The sequence below is a fragment of the Urocitellus parryii genome, chromosome 12 (assembly GCF_045843805.1).
Source record: "Urocitellus parryii isolate mUroPar1 chromosome 12, mUroPar1.hap1, whole genome shotgun sequence".
NCBI classification, from domain to species: Eukaryota; Metazoa; Chordata; class Mammalia; order Rodentia; family Sciuridae; genus Urocitellus; species Urocitellus parryii.
In genome coordinates this window covers 55,777,911-55,793,720 of record NC_135542.1, presented here as the reverse complement: position 1 = coordinate 55,793,720, position 15,810 = coordinate 55,777,911, and the positions used below count along the sequence as shown (strand labels likewise).

At 35.4% G+C, this 15,810-nt stretch overlaps 1 protein-coding gene across 1 annotated transcript in view; it reads left to right on the top strand.

Moving 5' to 3' along the window:
* The window catches only part of Memo1 (mediator of cell motility 1), a 117,744-nt gene that overhangs the window by 47,161 nt on the left and 54,773 nt on the right, over nucleotides 1-15,810 (top strand). Inside the window, exon 2 of the mRNA XM_026385916.2 lies at nucleotides 7,261-7,342. Within this exon, the coding sequence (XP_026241701.1) occupies nucleotides 7,261-7,342 (82 nt within the window). The remainder of the gene's footprint in view (nucleotides 1-7,260; nucleotides 7,343-15,810) is intronic.

The following is a 15,810-nucleotide window of genomic DNA, read 5'->3' as shown; positions in this document are numbered from 1 at the left end:
TCTGCTCTAATGCCATCCATTTCCCTCCAAATTCTATGATTTTGTCATTTTTTAATGCAGAGTAATACTCCATTGTGTATAAATGCCACATTTTTTTTATCCATTCATCTATTGAAGGGCATCTAGGCTGATTCCACAATCTTGCTATCGTGAATTGTGCTGCTATGAACATCGATGTAGCAGTGTCCCTGTAGCATGCTCTTATTAGGTCTTTGGGGAATAGACCGAGAAGGGGAATAGCTGGGTCAAATGGTGGTTCCATTCCCAGCTTGGAAAAACCTTTATAAACAGATGCATAATATAGAATTGTCTATAACAACATGGAAAATTGAAAGCCTAAATATATTTTACATTAATGTTTAAGAAAGCACTGATCCATTCACATAATGAAATATTATTTACTCATAAAATGTCTTTGAAGAATTTACAATGTAGGAAAATGTTTATGTTATGCTATAGGTATAAAAATAGGCATAGAATTGTATATCCCTTTAAATACTAGAAGGAAATTTAGAAGATATTAATTTTGATGATTTTTGTAAATATGTGATAATGGTCTTCCCTTTTCCATTCTGCATTTCCCAAGTTTTCTATCAGAAGATGCTTTTTCAAAAATGAAAAATCTAGCAAATAAAGCCGGGTGTGGTGGCACATGCCTTTAATCCCAGAGGCTAGGGAGGCTGAGACAGAAGGGTCGGGAGTTCAAACTCAGCCTCAGCAAAAGTGAGTGCTAAGCAACTCATGAGGCCCTGTCTCTGAATAAAATACAAAATAGGGCTGGGGATGTGGCTCAGTGGCATAGTGCCCCTGAGTTCAATCCCCGGTACCCTCTAAAAAAGAAAAAAGCAAATAAAAATCAATGCTTGGATTTTAAAAATACTTTAGATATGATAACTTTAGGAGTTAACAAGGGATTTGTAGGGACATTGTTTGATAGGGGAAGGAAATTGTATATATAGAGAATTCAAATTAGCGGAGTCTCACATGGATCTGGCTAACTCAATTTTTGGATTATAGTTTTGTAAACGATCTGCTCCAAATTTGCCACCCTTTTAGGTGTGATGACAATAGAATTGGTATTTGAGAGACTGAGTAAGCAGAAAAGTGAAGACTTGCAATTGGGGAAATCTAAGAGTTGGTTGGTACACACTGAAGCCTCTTCCCTGGGATAATTAATTATTCTGTGTGATTGTATTCTGAACTATAGAATTATAGCGTGAGGTTGAAGCAGGAGAATCTCGAGTTCAAAGTCAGTCTCAGCAATTTAACAGAGGTCCTCAGCAACTCACTGGGTTCCTATCTCTGTGCTTAATGAATTTTAGTTGGTCTGCCTTACAATGAAAATAACAGTAAAAATACAATGAAAATGTTTAAAGAAATGAATGGATAAGGAATCCAAGATATTTTGATTTAGCCAACCTTTGAAATGTATATCAAGAAGAGCAATGTTCTTTACAGCAAGTGTTATTTGTTATTATTATATTATTATTATTATGTTTATATGTTGAGATAGTACTCTTCTGAATGGGTTCTGGGTCAGACTTACTTTGCCATTTCTTGCGTTCCGTAGGAAGTAGTACCAAGGGCATGTTTTTGTCCTGTGTGAGGAACACTATGTCAGATACATTAAAAACAAAACAATATCCCTCAGGGTATACTTAAAAATAAGATACTAGTTTTGTAAATAGTATGGCAATCTATTTTCAATACACATATTAAATTTCATTGTAAGGCATCGGAATGAGAAAAAAGATTTGGGGAAATCTGCTAAATTGTTATTTGTTTGTTTATTCTGAGTGTACTGGGCATCAAACCCAGGGCCTGGTACATGCTAAGCATGTACTTTACCATTGGGTTTATCCCCAGAACTTCTTATTTATTTTTGTTGATATTTATGTATTTATTTATTTTTAATGGTAGAGGAGACTGAACTCAGGGATTTGTGAATGCTAAACAGACATTCTACCACTGTACTACATATTCAGCCTTCCTTTTTATTTATTTTAAAAATTAGATGAGATAGTTGTAGTCGGTAAAGATTCTCAAAAACTGTTTGTTGTAGTGGGAAGTTTCCAAATGCTTGTGCTTGATGAATTTCAGTTGGTCTGCCTTACAGTGAAAAATAACAGAACATTGTAGTGAGTCAGGTTTTCATAATGCGACTATAGTTCATGGACTTTCCTTGGGTTAATATAATGTACGATTTTTTGGTAACTTACTAAATTAAAATTTTAGGATAAAGTAATCATTTAAACGCAGAGTCAGTCTCTTTTTGTACTTTGGCAACTTATAAAGTGAACTGTACATTGTAAACTTATCTTATTTATTTTTTTTTAATATTTTTATTTTTTAAGTTCTTGATAGATCTTTATTTTATTTATTTATATGCTGTGCTTAGAATCGAACCCAGTGCCTCACACATGCCTGGCAAGTGCGCTACTACTGAGAACCAGCTCAGCCCTGTCTCATTTATTCTTTTTTTAAAAAAAAATATTTTATTTTTTAGTTGTAGTTGGACACAACACCTTCATTTTATTTATTTATTTTTTATGTGGTGCTGAGGATCGAACCCAGGGTCTCTCATGTGCTAGCGAGCACTCTACCTCTAAGCCACAACCCCAGTCCTTGTTTATTCTTATAGACCTTAATGTATTCAGAAGAAATTCCAAATCAGAATATGCTTAATCTGGGGCTGAGGTTATAGCTCAGTGGTGCTTGCCTAGCACATGTGAGGCTTTGGGTTTGATCCTTAGCACCACAGAAAAATAAATAAAATAAAGATATTATGTTCACCTACAACTAAAAATATTTAAAAAGAATATGCTTAATCTCAGTGGATATCAGTGACGTAAAAATTATAAAGAAATAAATTTCTGGGGCTGGGGATGTGGCTCAAGCGGTAGCACGCTCGCCTGGCATGCGTGTGGCCCAGGTTCGAGCCTCAGCACCACATACAAACAAAGATGTTGTGTCCGCAGAAAGCTAAAAATTAAATAAAAAAAATAAAAAAAAGAAATAAATTTCTGAAAGTTTGAAATAATGGTAAGAGTGAAGGAAAATGGGAACTTAATATTACTTATGTTGGAGAAATAACATTAAAACCAAAGTCTCTTGCCTACCTTATAAAATCTCTCTTCAAAAGTAAAAGAAAGAGGAAACAATTTATTATTGAATAAGCATTAAACTGGAATGTGATGTGTATCATAGGCAGTCTGCTAAAAGATTTCAAAGACCAAGAGAAAGTTCACTCTTATATATAGCCAAGCAGATAATAATCCATTACATACATGTTCTCAGAATAAACTGTTATACTCAAGAGGACTGGATAACACCATTTGTCACAGTTCATGTTAAATTCACTTGATATTTGGGGTGACTAACTAATTGACTTTTATCCTAAGTAAAATGATCTTTTAAAATTTTTTTTCTAGTTATAGATGGACAGAATGCCTTTATTTTTATTTATTTATTTTTAAGTGATGCTGAGGATAGAACCCAGTGCCTCACACATGCTAGGCAAGTGCTCTGCCACCAAGCTACAGCCCCAGCCCAGGAAATTATCTTTATGATAAGAAATTTTGCAACTTGAAGCAAGGTGGCCTGCCCCTTAGGTTTCTATACTTCCACAGAAACTGGAAGCTAGAGAGCATCATCCTCCTTGATCTCATTTAAAAGAAATGGCTAGTAGATTCTTGAGAAACAATCCTGGTTGCTGGCTGAAGGCTCTGAAGGCTCACTTAGCTTTTAAACAGATATAAATACCTCTCTAAGGGGCCCAGAAAGAACTCAAAAGTGTCATAAAGAAAATGCTATCAGGCATGGTTGTGCCCACCTGTAGTCCCAGTGGGAGGCTGAGGCAGGAGAATCACAAGTTCAAAGTCAGTCTCAGCAATTTAGCAGAGGTCCTAAGCAACTCATTGGGTTCCTGTCTTTAAATAAAATATAGAAAAGGGCTGGGGATGGGACTCAGTGGTTAAGTGCACCCAGAGAAAGAAAGAAAGAAAGAGAGAGAGGGAGGGAGGGAGGGAGGGAGGAAGGAAGGGAAGGCTTTGTAATGTTTTGAACAACTAATAAAAAAAAGAAAACAAAACAAAATTCATAGAGCAGTCCAGCAAACTAAAACCGCAAAAAAAAAAATGAACTATTATATTTTCTGTAGAATGTTCAATTATTTACAACATCAATCTGATATTCTAAGAAATTTCTCCATCATTGAAAGATATTTGTCATTAAAATAAAGAGTTTGTATTGTATCAGAATTCATGAAAATGTAAATAATTGTGAAGTCATTCAATTAATTTTTTACAGTAATTCTTTTCAATATTTTGAGATGGCAAATATCTATCTTCTTTAATCATACAAACTCATGCTTACTTAGATTGTTTTCTGCTTTTATATAGTTTTGCTGAAATTGGTCACTTTGTTTCAGTTGCTTGTACAATGAAAAGATTGACATTAAAAATAAAAAGAAAGAGGGGGGAGGAGAGGGAGGGAGGGAGGGAAAGAAGAGAAAGGGAAAGAAAAGAAAAGAAAGAAAATGCTCCCAGGAGAAGAACAGTAGAATGAGTCTGACAAAAATTTCCCACGTACACATATGAATGAAAACAACACAATGAATCTCACCATCATGCATATCCCTAAGAATGAGACTGTTAACTAGAATAAGATACACTCTGTGCTTATATAATTATATCAAAATGGATCCTGGTGTCATGTAAAACTAAAAAGAACCAATAAATTTAAAAAATGCTGTAAGAAAAGGGGATGGTAGGGAAAGTATACAAAGAGTTAAGCTTCATATTTAAAATTTTTATTTGTGGGAAAATTCTAGTAGATTTAAAGATGTGCATATCTTCTGTGCTAGTGTTTATATTCTAGATAGATCCTAGAGAAATTTAACACTACTTGTAGTATTGTCTATTCAATGAAATGTTGGAAACAACCAAAGTATCTGGGGATAGAAGAGTAAAGAGATAAATTTCATACTATATAACATTGAAAACAAATGACCTTGAACTACATTTGTATCAACTTGAATAATTTTAAAAAATATTATTGAGTTTTTAAAGTTGTAGATGGATTATATGTTATATTTATGATGTTTAAAAATATGCAGAAAAAATACCACATATTATTTATGGATACATGTGCAGTAAAAGTATAATGGAAAGATAAACACCAAAGTCAGAAAGTGGTTTACCTCTGTGGAGGGATGCAAGAACGAAATTAGCCAATAGTGCTTTTATTTCTTAATGGAACAAGATCTTCATAAGATAGAATGTTAAGAGTTAATTAATTTGGGCAGTGAGTACTTGGGTGCTTGTTATACTATTATCTAGATTCATTTGTAATGTTTAAATATTTAATGGTTAAAATTTAAAAAAGAAATCCTAGTGCAGTGACATGTGCCTGTAGCCCCAGCTACTAGAAAGGCTGATACAGAAGGATTGCTTGAGCCCAAAAGTTTGGGTTCAGCTGGACAGCACATTTCTTAAAAATTTTAAAACAAAATGGGTGGGGAGCGGGGAAAGGAGATACGGACATCCCTTCAAAGAAATTTATTTTAAAGGGGGCCAAAGAAATGGGTGGTAGTTGAAGGGAAATTGATCAGTGCTGGTATTGCATATTTGCATTCTAGTGATAATGATCAAGGACAAAAGGACAAGGTTGATGCCAGAGACTAGGAACAGTTATTGGAGCAGAATTCTTGAGTAAGAAAAACAATGGAATTCAGTGTATAGGGTCATTAATAACCCAGTTTTGTTTAGGACTGAGAGATTTTCTAAGAAGCAGTATTTCAAGTGCTAAAACTGGGCAAGTTTTAGGCAAATAAAAATGGTTGGCTATCCTACATTTGATTGTTTTGCCTTCACAAAATGAAAAACTTATCTCCTGACACTGAGAAAGGGATGAAGAAGGAAGTATTTGAGGCTGAGGGTGAAAGAAGAATCTATAATTCATTCTTTCTCTTTTTTCAGTTTGTGTGGTACTGGGAATTGAACCTAGGAGCCAACTGTTTCTGAGCTACATCCCCAGCCCTTTTTACTTTGAGACAGCATCTAAATTGCAGAGGCTAACCTCAAACTGATGTTCTTTCTGCCTCAGCCTCTTGAGTCTCTGGGATTAAAAGTATGCTGCCTCGTCCAGTTTATTTAAATTTTATTTTGAGACAGTGTCTTGGGAAGTTCCCCAGGCAGTCCTCCAACTTGGGCTCCTCCTAGTTTCTGGGCTTATAGGAAGTCACTACCACACCTGGTTTATAATTCTTCATCTTAAAAATGAGAGAGCAAATTAACTAAGTTCATGTGATATGATTAACGAGCATTGCTAGGGGTTGACTGAAATTTCTGGTTATAATTTTAAAGTTGTAGAACTGGGAATGTAATCTAGTGGTGGAGTGTGTGCCTAACGTGTGAAACCCTGGGTTTAATCTTCAGCATCACAAAAATAAACAAACATACCCCCCAAAAAAAAAAATTTATATTATTGTGTTTCTTGCTTCAGTCTCATTGTTCAAGTAGGAGTACTGTATTTAGTGGAAAGTTGATTTTAAATTATTTTTTGACTATGAGGGAGATGAGAACAGAGCTGTGAGGTTATAGATTAAGGAATGAGTATAGAGATAGGTTATCAAGTCTCAGACTAGGTCAGAAGTGAAAACATAAGAGGATGAAGAAAGTTGTAGGATCTGTTAGAGTCAACAGATTTCTGGGAATGAACTGGAAAGAGGAAGGAAAGATAATAAGATGTTTGAAATTGAGATTTTTGAGATTGTGTAGTTATTAGTTAATAATCTGATCATGGGAGTAGGTATTGAAGTGGGATGGAAGAAAAGATTCGTGAGTGTGGGAGTTAATGCTTCTGTAGGTATCATTTCAGTGACCAACTAAACGCAGGTTTTGATACTCTTAAAATATATTTCAGTTAATTATTTTTTCTTTATATAGTTAGTCTTCTGCTTTCTGTTCTATTTTGATTAAATATCACCTCAAATTGTAAATCACATTGTTGTTGCTCTGAAAATAAAGATAGTTGTAAATAGTAAATAGATAAAAACAAATTTTATTTAATTAATACCTTATGTGGCTTGCTGGAGACCTTGCAATTGGTAAATTCAAACGTTAGCATCCAGACTGGTGATCCCACTGCCCACTAAGGTATTTTACTACGGTATAGATTCAGAGAGGGCTTTGTACCATGTGTGGTTATCTGTAGGACCTTGCTTTGCTGACTCCAATTTTACTCTTTGTGTTTTTATAGGACCGCAGCTGAATGCACAGCTAGAAGGTTGGCTTTCACAAGTACAGTCGACAAAAAGACCTGCTAGAGCCATTATTGCACCGTAAGTTTTAAAGGGTCTTTATTCAACACTTTCATGTTTATTATTAATAAAAAAATGAGTATCTATAATATAAATTGAAGATATTATATTTTTCACAATTCCTCTGATTTTCATATAAACTAAAAAGTAAAGGAATTAGTTGCTTTATTCCTTAAATGCAGTAATTTCAAAATTTATTTCTGGTAATAAGAGTGACTTTTTTTGGGATTGTGCTGGGGGTGAAACCCAGCAATTAAGTTAAATTTAATTAAAAAAATTAAATGAGTGGATCTTTTAATAATTTTTAGCAAATGACTTGCTGTGACTTAGTCATTCAGCAACTATGTAACAGACTAAATTCTAGTTGCTTATCCTAGTGCTACTTTTTGAATAAATCAAAATTGTATTATTAGCTGGGCGCAGTGGCGCATGCCTAATCTCAGCGGCTCAGGATGTGGAGGCAGGAGGATGAAAGCTAGCCTCAGCAGTGGAGAGGCACTAAGCAAATCAGTGAGATCCTGTCTCTAAATAAAATACAAAATAAGGCTTGGAATGTGGCTCAGTGGTTGAGTACCCCTGAATTCAATCCCCAGGACTCCCCTCTCCCCCCAAAAAAGTGTTGTATTCTTGTGGTCCTTATGTGTCAGTACGTGGGAAAGATAAGCAGAAAACAGTATAATAATTTTATTCTATGTTGGGTTCTGGTGGGTGCTAAGAAGATTAGTAAAGCAAATAAGAGGGTTCAGAGTGACAGTGTATATAGTTAGTTGCTATTTTACATAGATGGAAGAAAAAAGAAGAAAAAGGCTCCTTGATACGGTAACTTTTGACTTTGAATGATGTAAGTGGACAAGTTGTGCATATACCTGGGAGAAGTATCCCTTGAAGCAAGCACCAATGCTTTAAGGCAGGAGAGGAGTGTGTTTAGTGTGTTTAAGGGAAAGCAGGCTGTCATTATAGTTGAAGAAGCATGTCCAGTCGAACATCCCTAATCCAGAAATCTAAAATCCAAAATCTGAAACTCTTGACCCCTGATGTAATGCCACCAGAGAAAAACTTTGACCTCATGCATCGAGTTGTGAAGACACAGGCATGCTGAAAATATTGTATAAAGTTACCTTTAGAGTTGGGTGTGGTAATACATTCCTGTAATCTCAGCTAATTGGGAGGCTGAGGCAAGGGGGATTGCAAGTTAGAGGCCAGCCTCAACAATTTAGCTTGGCCCCCCAAATTTAAAATCTTCCAAAAGCAAAAAAGCAAAAACAAACAAACAAAAACCCCCAAACAAAAAACCCCCACAACAACAAAAAAAAACCAAGTTGGTGGTAGAACACTTGGTTAGCACATGTGGACTTGCTTAGCACATGTGGGTCCTGGGTTCAGTTCTTAGGCTGAAGGGTTTTGTTTTATTTGCAGTACTATGTGTATAAAGTGTGTATAAGACATACATGAATTTCATATTGAGGCTTGGAGCTCACCTCTAAAATATTTTATCATGCATATGCAAATTTCCTCAAATTTGAAAGAATCAGAAACAATTCTGGTCCCAAGCATGAGATAAGTAAGAGATACTCTGCCTGTACAAAGGGAAGAGTATACATGAGATAGGCAGCAAGGGGCTAGGTTATGAAGAGACTTTGAGATTGTCGTAGGACTTTGGTTTGTATTCTGAATGATAATGCAGTCATGACAAGCTTTGAGCAGTAGAATGACGTGATCTGATTTAGGTTTGAGAAGGATTAGTCTTGCTGCTTTGTAGACATAATGTGTGAGAACAGGGAGTCCAATTCAGGGGGCTTATTACAATAGGACAGAAATGGCTTTGACTGGGGGGCTAGAGGTGGAGGTGAGGAGAAGCAGTGTATTACAGATATATTTAGAATGTTGGATCAACATGAAAGAGGAGTCAAAGATGACTCAAGTTTTGGAAACTAGGACTACAATTGTGCATCACTGTGCCTTTGTATATCCAACTATAACTAAAAAATAAGAGTAAGACAAGTGGAAAGATGGAGTAGATTTTGAAGGGATTATATAAAATCTAGGGTTTGGTTTTGATGTTGTTATTGTTGAGATGTCCATTAGATATCGAAGTGGAGATTTTAAGTAAGGAATGGGTATATGAATCTGGAGTACAGAGAAGAAGGGCCTCGATTGAAATAGAAATACTGATTTTGTTTCTTTATACTCCTAAAGTCTAAGCAGAGTGTGGTTGCTTCAGGCATAAAATAAAGATAGGCAAAAGAAATAGACTAACCCCCTCATCCAAGTCACCATTTTAGAGGTCAGGAGACCCCAAAGGAAGAGCAGTGAGGAAAGAGTAAAACCAGGAGTGTGTGGTATCTCCAGGAGGTGAATAGATGAAAAATGTGTCAAGGAATAGAAAGAGATCAAGGCTTTTTTAATATTTATTTTTTAGTTTTCGGCAGACACAACATCTTCATTTTATTTTTTTGTGGTGCTGAGGATCGAACCCAGTGCCCCGAGCATGCCATGTGAGCGTGATACTACTTGAGCCACATCCCCAGCCCAAGATCAAATCTTTTAAATGCTGCCTATAGTAGGTCAAGTACAATGAGTACTGATGAGAATTGATAATGGATTTGACCATGTGGAGATTACTGGTGACCTTGAACAATTTCTTTAGAGTGGTAAGAATGAAAGCTTATTGGAGTGGGTTCAGGAAAGAATGAGAGATGAAGGGTGAATTTTGCTGTAAATTGGAAATAGGAGAATAATTGTTTGAGAATGTATCAGGGAGAATTATTGGAGACTGAACCCAGGGGCATTCTACCAGTAAGCCATATCCCTAACTCTTTTTATTCTGAAACAGGGTCTCACTAAGTTGTTGATGCTGGTCTCAGATTTGAGCTCCTCCTGCTTCAGCTTTCCCAGTCCCTGAGATTACAGGTGTGCACCAATATGCTAGAACTCAGTTGGGAGATTTTTGTGGGCTCAGCTGGGAGATTTTAAAGTGTTCGTAATGTTGATGAATGATTCAATAGAGAAAGAAAAAGTGATGCAAGGATATGAGGGGAAGTTGGCATAAACGGGGTCCTTGATTAAATGAGAAATGATAGATTAATAATGCTTTCTCTCTCTCTCTGTCTCTCTGGGAATACTGTGGATTAAACTCAGGGCCTTGAACATATCAGGCAAGTGCTCTATCAGCAGATTCTCCCTTGTAAAATTTTTATTTTGAGACAGGGCTTAGCCAAGTTGCCCATGTTGGCCTTGAACTTGCAATCCTCCTGCCTTAGCCTCCCGAGTAGCTGGGATTATAGTTGTGTGCCACTACACCCAGCTAATGTTTATCTCTTTGTAGAAACTCATGAAGTAGATTCTGTTCTTATGCCATTACTTTGCTGATATTTGACTGTTATGGAATGCTACCTTTCTAGTTAAAACTTGGTCTAAATGTGGGAACTGAGTTGAATCAATACATAATTAAGTTGAGGTTATTCATGAAAAACAGCTAGACTTGTTTCTTTTTTGTAATTAATTTTAAATTGAAATCATTGGCAGTGACCTGGGAAATGGAAGTTATTTTAGCCTAAGTTACAAATATATTGATTTGTGAAATGAATATTCAAAGTTTTTTTTTTCACTTGGGTGTATAAGTTTCTATGATACAGTGACTTAGTAGTTTGGTTTGTGCAATGTATAGGCAACTTTTTTTTTTTTCAAGTAGTGCTGAGTAGGCAGTTTATAGTTTATCAGTTTATGAAAACTTTAAATATGGCCAATGTTTTATCTCCTTAAGATTTCCCAAAGTAATTATTTTATTTTCCAGAGTTACCCCCTTTTATGGAAGTAGAAACGCTACAGTAAATATTTTATTGTTATGTAGCTTGAGTAGGTCTTTATAAGAATATGCCCATATAATGAATAGAAAGCTTATTTTGGAGGTTCTGCTTTCATTTTAAATCAAGTTTATCCAAAGTATACTTTAAACTTGATAAATTCTAGCACTCCAGGGCCACCTTTCTTAGATCTTTTACCTTTTCAGGCAAAAATTGTATCACGGGATCCTTAAGGAAAACAAGGAAACAAACAAACCCTCCTCAGAGTTTAGTTGTAACCAATTAGGCTGTGTGAAAATAACACACTTTTAAAAAGTGCTTAAACATACTGCTTAGTTCTGTATTGGTGTAGATTAAATAGAATAACTGACATTAAAGAATAAATATTGACCCATAAACTGACTGCTGATATATCTTAATGATTTCTAATCTCTATGACATATAGGTAGCCATATTTGGAGGATTTAAAAGAAATTAATTTGATCAAAAAATTATCCTAGGGGCTGGGGATGTGGCTCAAGCGGTAGCGTGCTCGCCTGGCATGTGTGCAGCCCAGGTTCGATCCTCAGCACCACATACAAACAAAGATGTTATGTCCACCCAAAACTGAAAAATAAATATTAAAAAAATTCTCTCTCTCTCTCTCTCTCTAAAAAAAAAAAATTTATGGTTGAATTTAGAGAGATATAGTAAATAGTACTTACTCCAGGAATATATATTGAAATGATCTTAACAATTAGGGGTTTCTAAAACCTTTCTTTCATGATGATCAGAAACCTTAATGCCAATCTCTTTGCTTGCACTATGTAGGAATATATGAGAATACTTAGAAGGGAGCTGTGTAGGTATGTGTTGCCTAAAACACTTACTGAAAATAAAAATACAGAAATATAGTCAGGTAATTAGTAGTATTAACATGATGAAATTATTTTTTACATAAAACATAAATATGAATAGTGAAGTCCTCTTCATATCATTATTGTTAGAAGTTAACCTCATGGGAGTAGTATTGGGGTGCAGTGGTAGGGGGAGAATACTTTTTCATTGTGTAGTTTTCATTATTGAATTTTTTTTTTTTTAACCTATTCTTGTTTAAACAGGGTCTTGCTATGTTGCCCAAGCTGATCTTGAATTTCTGGGCTCAAGTGATGCACTGTCTCAGCCTCCTGAGTAGCTAGGACTATAAGTGTGCACCACTGTGCCTCTCTCTATATATTAATTTTAATATAAATACTAGTTAATGTAAAAGCTTAAAGATATTTATATAGAAGACTAGTTTAAATATAGTGAAGCATACCTGTAGTATTCTACCACCAAACATCTTGAGTCAGTGAACCTTCATAAATTATATATTTTAAGATTGAAGGTACACAATGGGGTATTCTCTACAATGCTCCCAAATAGTGTGAATCCTAGGGATCCTAGGAGTCCCATCATACCCTGGCAGCAGCCCTTCTTCATAGCTTATTAAGTTACTGGCAGTTGGGTACAGTGGCACAAGTTACTTACTGGGGATACACATCTCTAATCTTTGCTTATACCAGGTAGTATGATATTCATGTCAGTATCTCAAATCCTATATTCTTATAGTTACAAAAAATCTAGATATGCAACATTATTGTTACTTTTCTTACTTAATAACTTGAATAAAATTTTTTTAGGCCATATTATTGTTTACTTAATGTTTGTGAGATTCTATTTTGTAAAAGTAAAATATTCTGAATAATGACTATCTAACTTGGACATTTAGAAAAAATTTTTTTTAGTTGTAGTTGAACACAATACCTTTATTTTATTTATTTTTATGTGTTGCTAAGGATCAAACTCAGTGTCTCGCACATGCTAGGTGAGTGCTCTACTGCTGAGCCCCATAACATGGGACATTTTTGTGGATGCTATTACTTCTAATATTTTTTATTCAAGCAGAAATCTTGAGGGCCATTGGAGTGTTTATGAAAGAAAAACAATAAAAGAATAGGTACAGCAAAATAAAATTGAAAGAGAGAATATGGAAACTGCTACTTCTGCAAACTGTTTAGGGCTCTATGTTAATCAAGGTGATCTCATCTATTCAGAGAAGTTTCATAATTTTAGTTTCTAGCTTTTAAAATTATACCTTAGCTACAGTGGATCTTACAGTTTTGAGATCTTTTCATTTCCTCTGTTCTAATATTCTCATTTCATTGCCTAATTTTTGTTATTGCATTTTTGTTTCTATTAAGTAGAACTAAGACTATTAGAACCTGAATTTGTTGGATTCTAATTAAATTGTTCTTTATTATTTCTATCCTGTGTCTTCCTCCTCTTCTTCTTCTTTTTTTTTTCTTCTCCTGTTTCTTTTTCTTTTATAGTGCTGGGGAATAATCCTAGGTTTTCATATAAGCTAGACAAATTTTCTACTGATCTATATCCCTAACCTCATATGCTTTTTGATAAAAGGTATACATAGAATGTGTGGGAGAGTTTTGGTATTATCAGTTTATATTATTCACTTAGGAACTTAAATGACTAAGAGCAAACAAGTTAAAGTCTATGTCATGTAGTATTTGGTAGTTTTCCTGAGGAAGGATTTTAAATGATCTGTACATGTCTAGATTGCTGTTCAGGAAACCATCACTAAACCAGTGAATGATCATGGATGTCATGAACGTGCTGTGTCATTAACATAGAACAACACATTTGTGTCTTTCCACAATGTCAGAATTTGTTTTATAACAATACATTTACAGGTTATATCATTTTCATTTGTGGCAATTCACTGAATATTTGTGGGTTAGTTGGTAATCATAGGCCAGGCAATCACAGGTTCTTGCTTGAATTTGAGGGGTGCTTTACAACTGAGGTACATTTCCAGTCCTTTTTAAAATTTTTCCTTTGGAGACGAGGTCTCACTAAGTTGCTGAGACAGTCCTGCTTCAGCCTCTCAAATTGCTGGGATTACAGGTGTACACCACCACACCTAGCTCCAGTCTTAATTTCTAATATCTATACTACTCAAATCACACATTAGACTTTACACAATTTTATAATTGCACATATATATTTATATTTATGTGTGTGTGTGTGTGTGTGTGTATATATATTTAGGTTGCAGGAAGGCTAAGAAAGATTTAAGGCAGCCACATGAATTTAGAAGGCTGAAGTGAGGGCAAAGGCAGAAAGCAGATAAAAATGCAAGGAGTCACTTTAGGTGGTCAGATAAGACTATGAACCTACCAGCCAACCAATTGGAAGAACTTATTCATGACAGAGTGCTGTCAAAGTACAAGAACTTATTCTAGGTTAAGGTGTAGGCATTTGGCAGTTTCATTGTGAATACTTGGAGTAATCACTTGAGATGTCATCTTGGAATAGGACTTGTATGACCATTATAGGCAGGAGAAACAATAGTCTGCTAAAACCTGAAGACAGAGATTAGGAGGCTTGTCATTGTGGCGGTTTTCCTGGGCAAGAATGGTCATGAGTGACTAGGTGATGGGGTCAGGGTGCTATTGTGTCCAGTCTGGGCATGTCCCTACTTTCATGGGTCTAAAGTTGAGGGGGTTGCATTATTTGGTGGTCTGGCATGTTCTGTAAGCTCATAGGCCTGTTTTTCTGATAGGAATGACATGCCCATGCATCCATGTGCTTATGATTAATTTGATAAGTTCATGGGTGGTCATTTTTATTAGCATGATTAATGTATTTATCTGTTTATACCTTATGGTTGTGCTAGGAAGGTGATGAATTTTTTTTTTTTAATAGTCATTCCATCTCAGCACTTAAACTTAAGATGGTGTAGCTTATGGCAAAAGTACTGTTTTATAAGATGGCATGAAGTGACTTAGCAGAGTACATCCTGCTCTTCACAGTGGACGATGGCCTCATGGCACTGCTTCTACATTCAACTGTAGCTCTGTGGGAGAAATGGAAATTCTTGTAGGTCAGGAGCTGGACCTGCCTGCTGTAAAGGCTGTGCTGTGTAGGAGTAAAGGGAGAAGCAGACTCACTCCTTATTAAAAGTAGATCAATTTTTCAGAGGCATGATTTAGCATAGTTAAAAATCATAGGTATTAAAGTGTAATTTCACATTTGCCTTCAGGAGAAGTTGTTAGGGAACTAGAGTGACATGGAAGAACCAACATATGGACTTTGTATTAGGGCTTTAAAAGTTTTTTAAAAACTCAGTAGGACATACTTTATATGCATATTTGAATATTCTTTAGTGGTCAGATTTTTATGGTTCTTCTGGCTATAGTTCATAAAAAAAAACTTTACCTATTTCTTTAGCAAAGTGTCCTTTACTATAAGTGATCTTTGTTGGTTAAATTTTGTTTCCATATATATGTAGAATGATAGATTCTATCTATCATAGATAGATAGGTAGCAGAACTAGTAGCAGTACTGAAGGTAGCAGAAATAGTAGTAGTACTGAAGATTTTGTGGTTAGTATGGAAGTAGTGGTAGTGAGATTCTATGGTTAGTACTCTGGCTTTCTTCATTACAATGTATCTGGGCCAGGATAAAAAGAAAGTATTAGAGGGGATGTGGCTCAAGCGGTAATGCGCTCGCCTGGCATGCATGGGGTGCTGGGTTCGATCCTCAGCACCACATACAAATAAATAAAGATGTTGTGTCCACTGAAAACTGAAAAATAAATATTAAAAAATTCTCTCTCTCTAAGTTCTCTCTCTCTTCTCTCTTTAA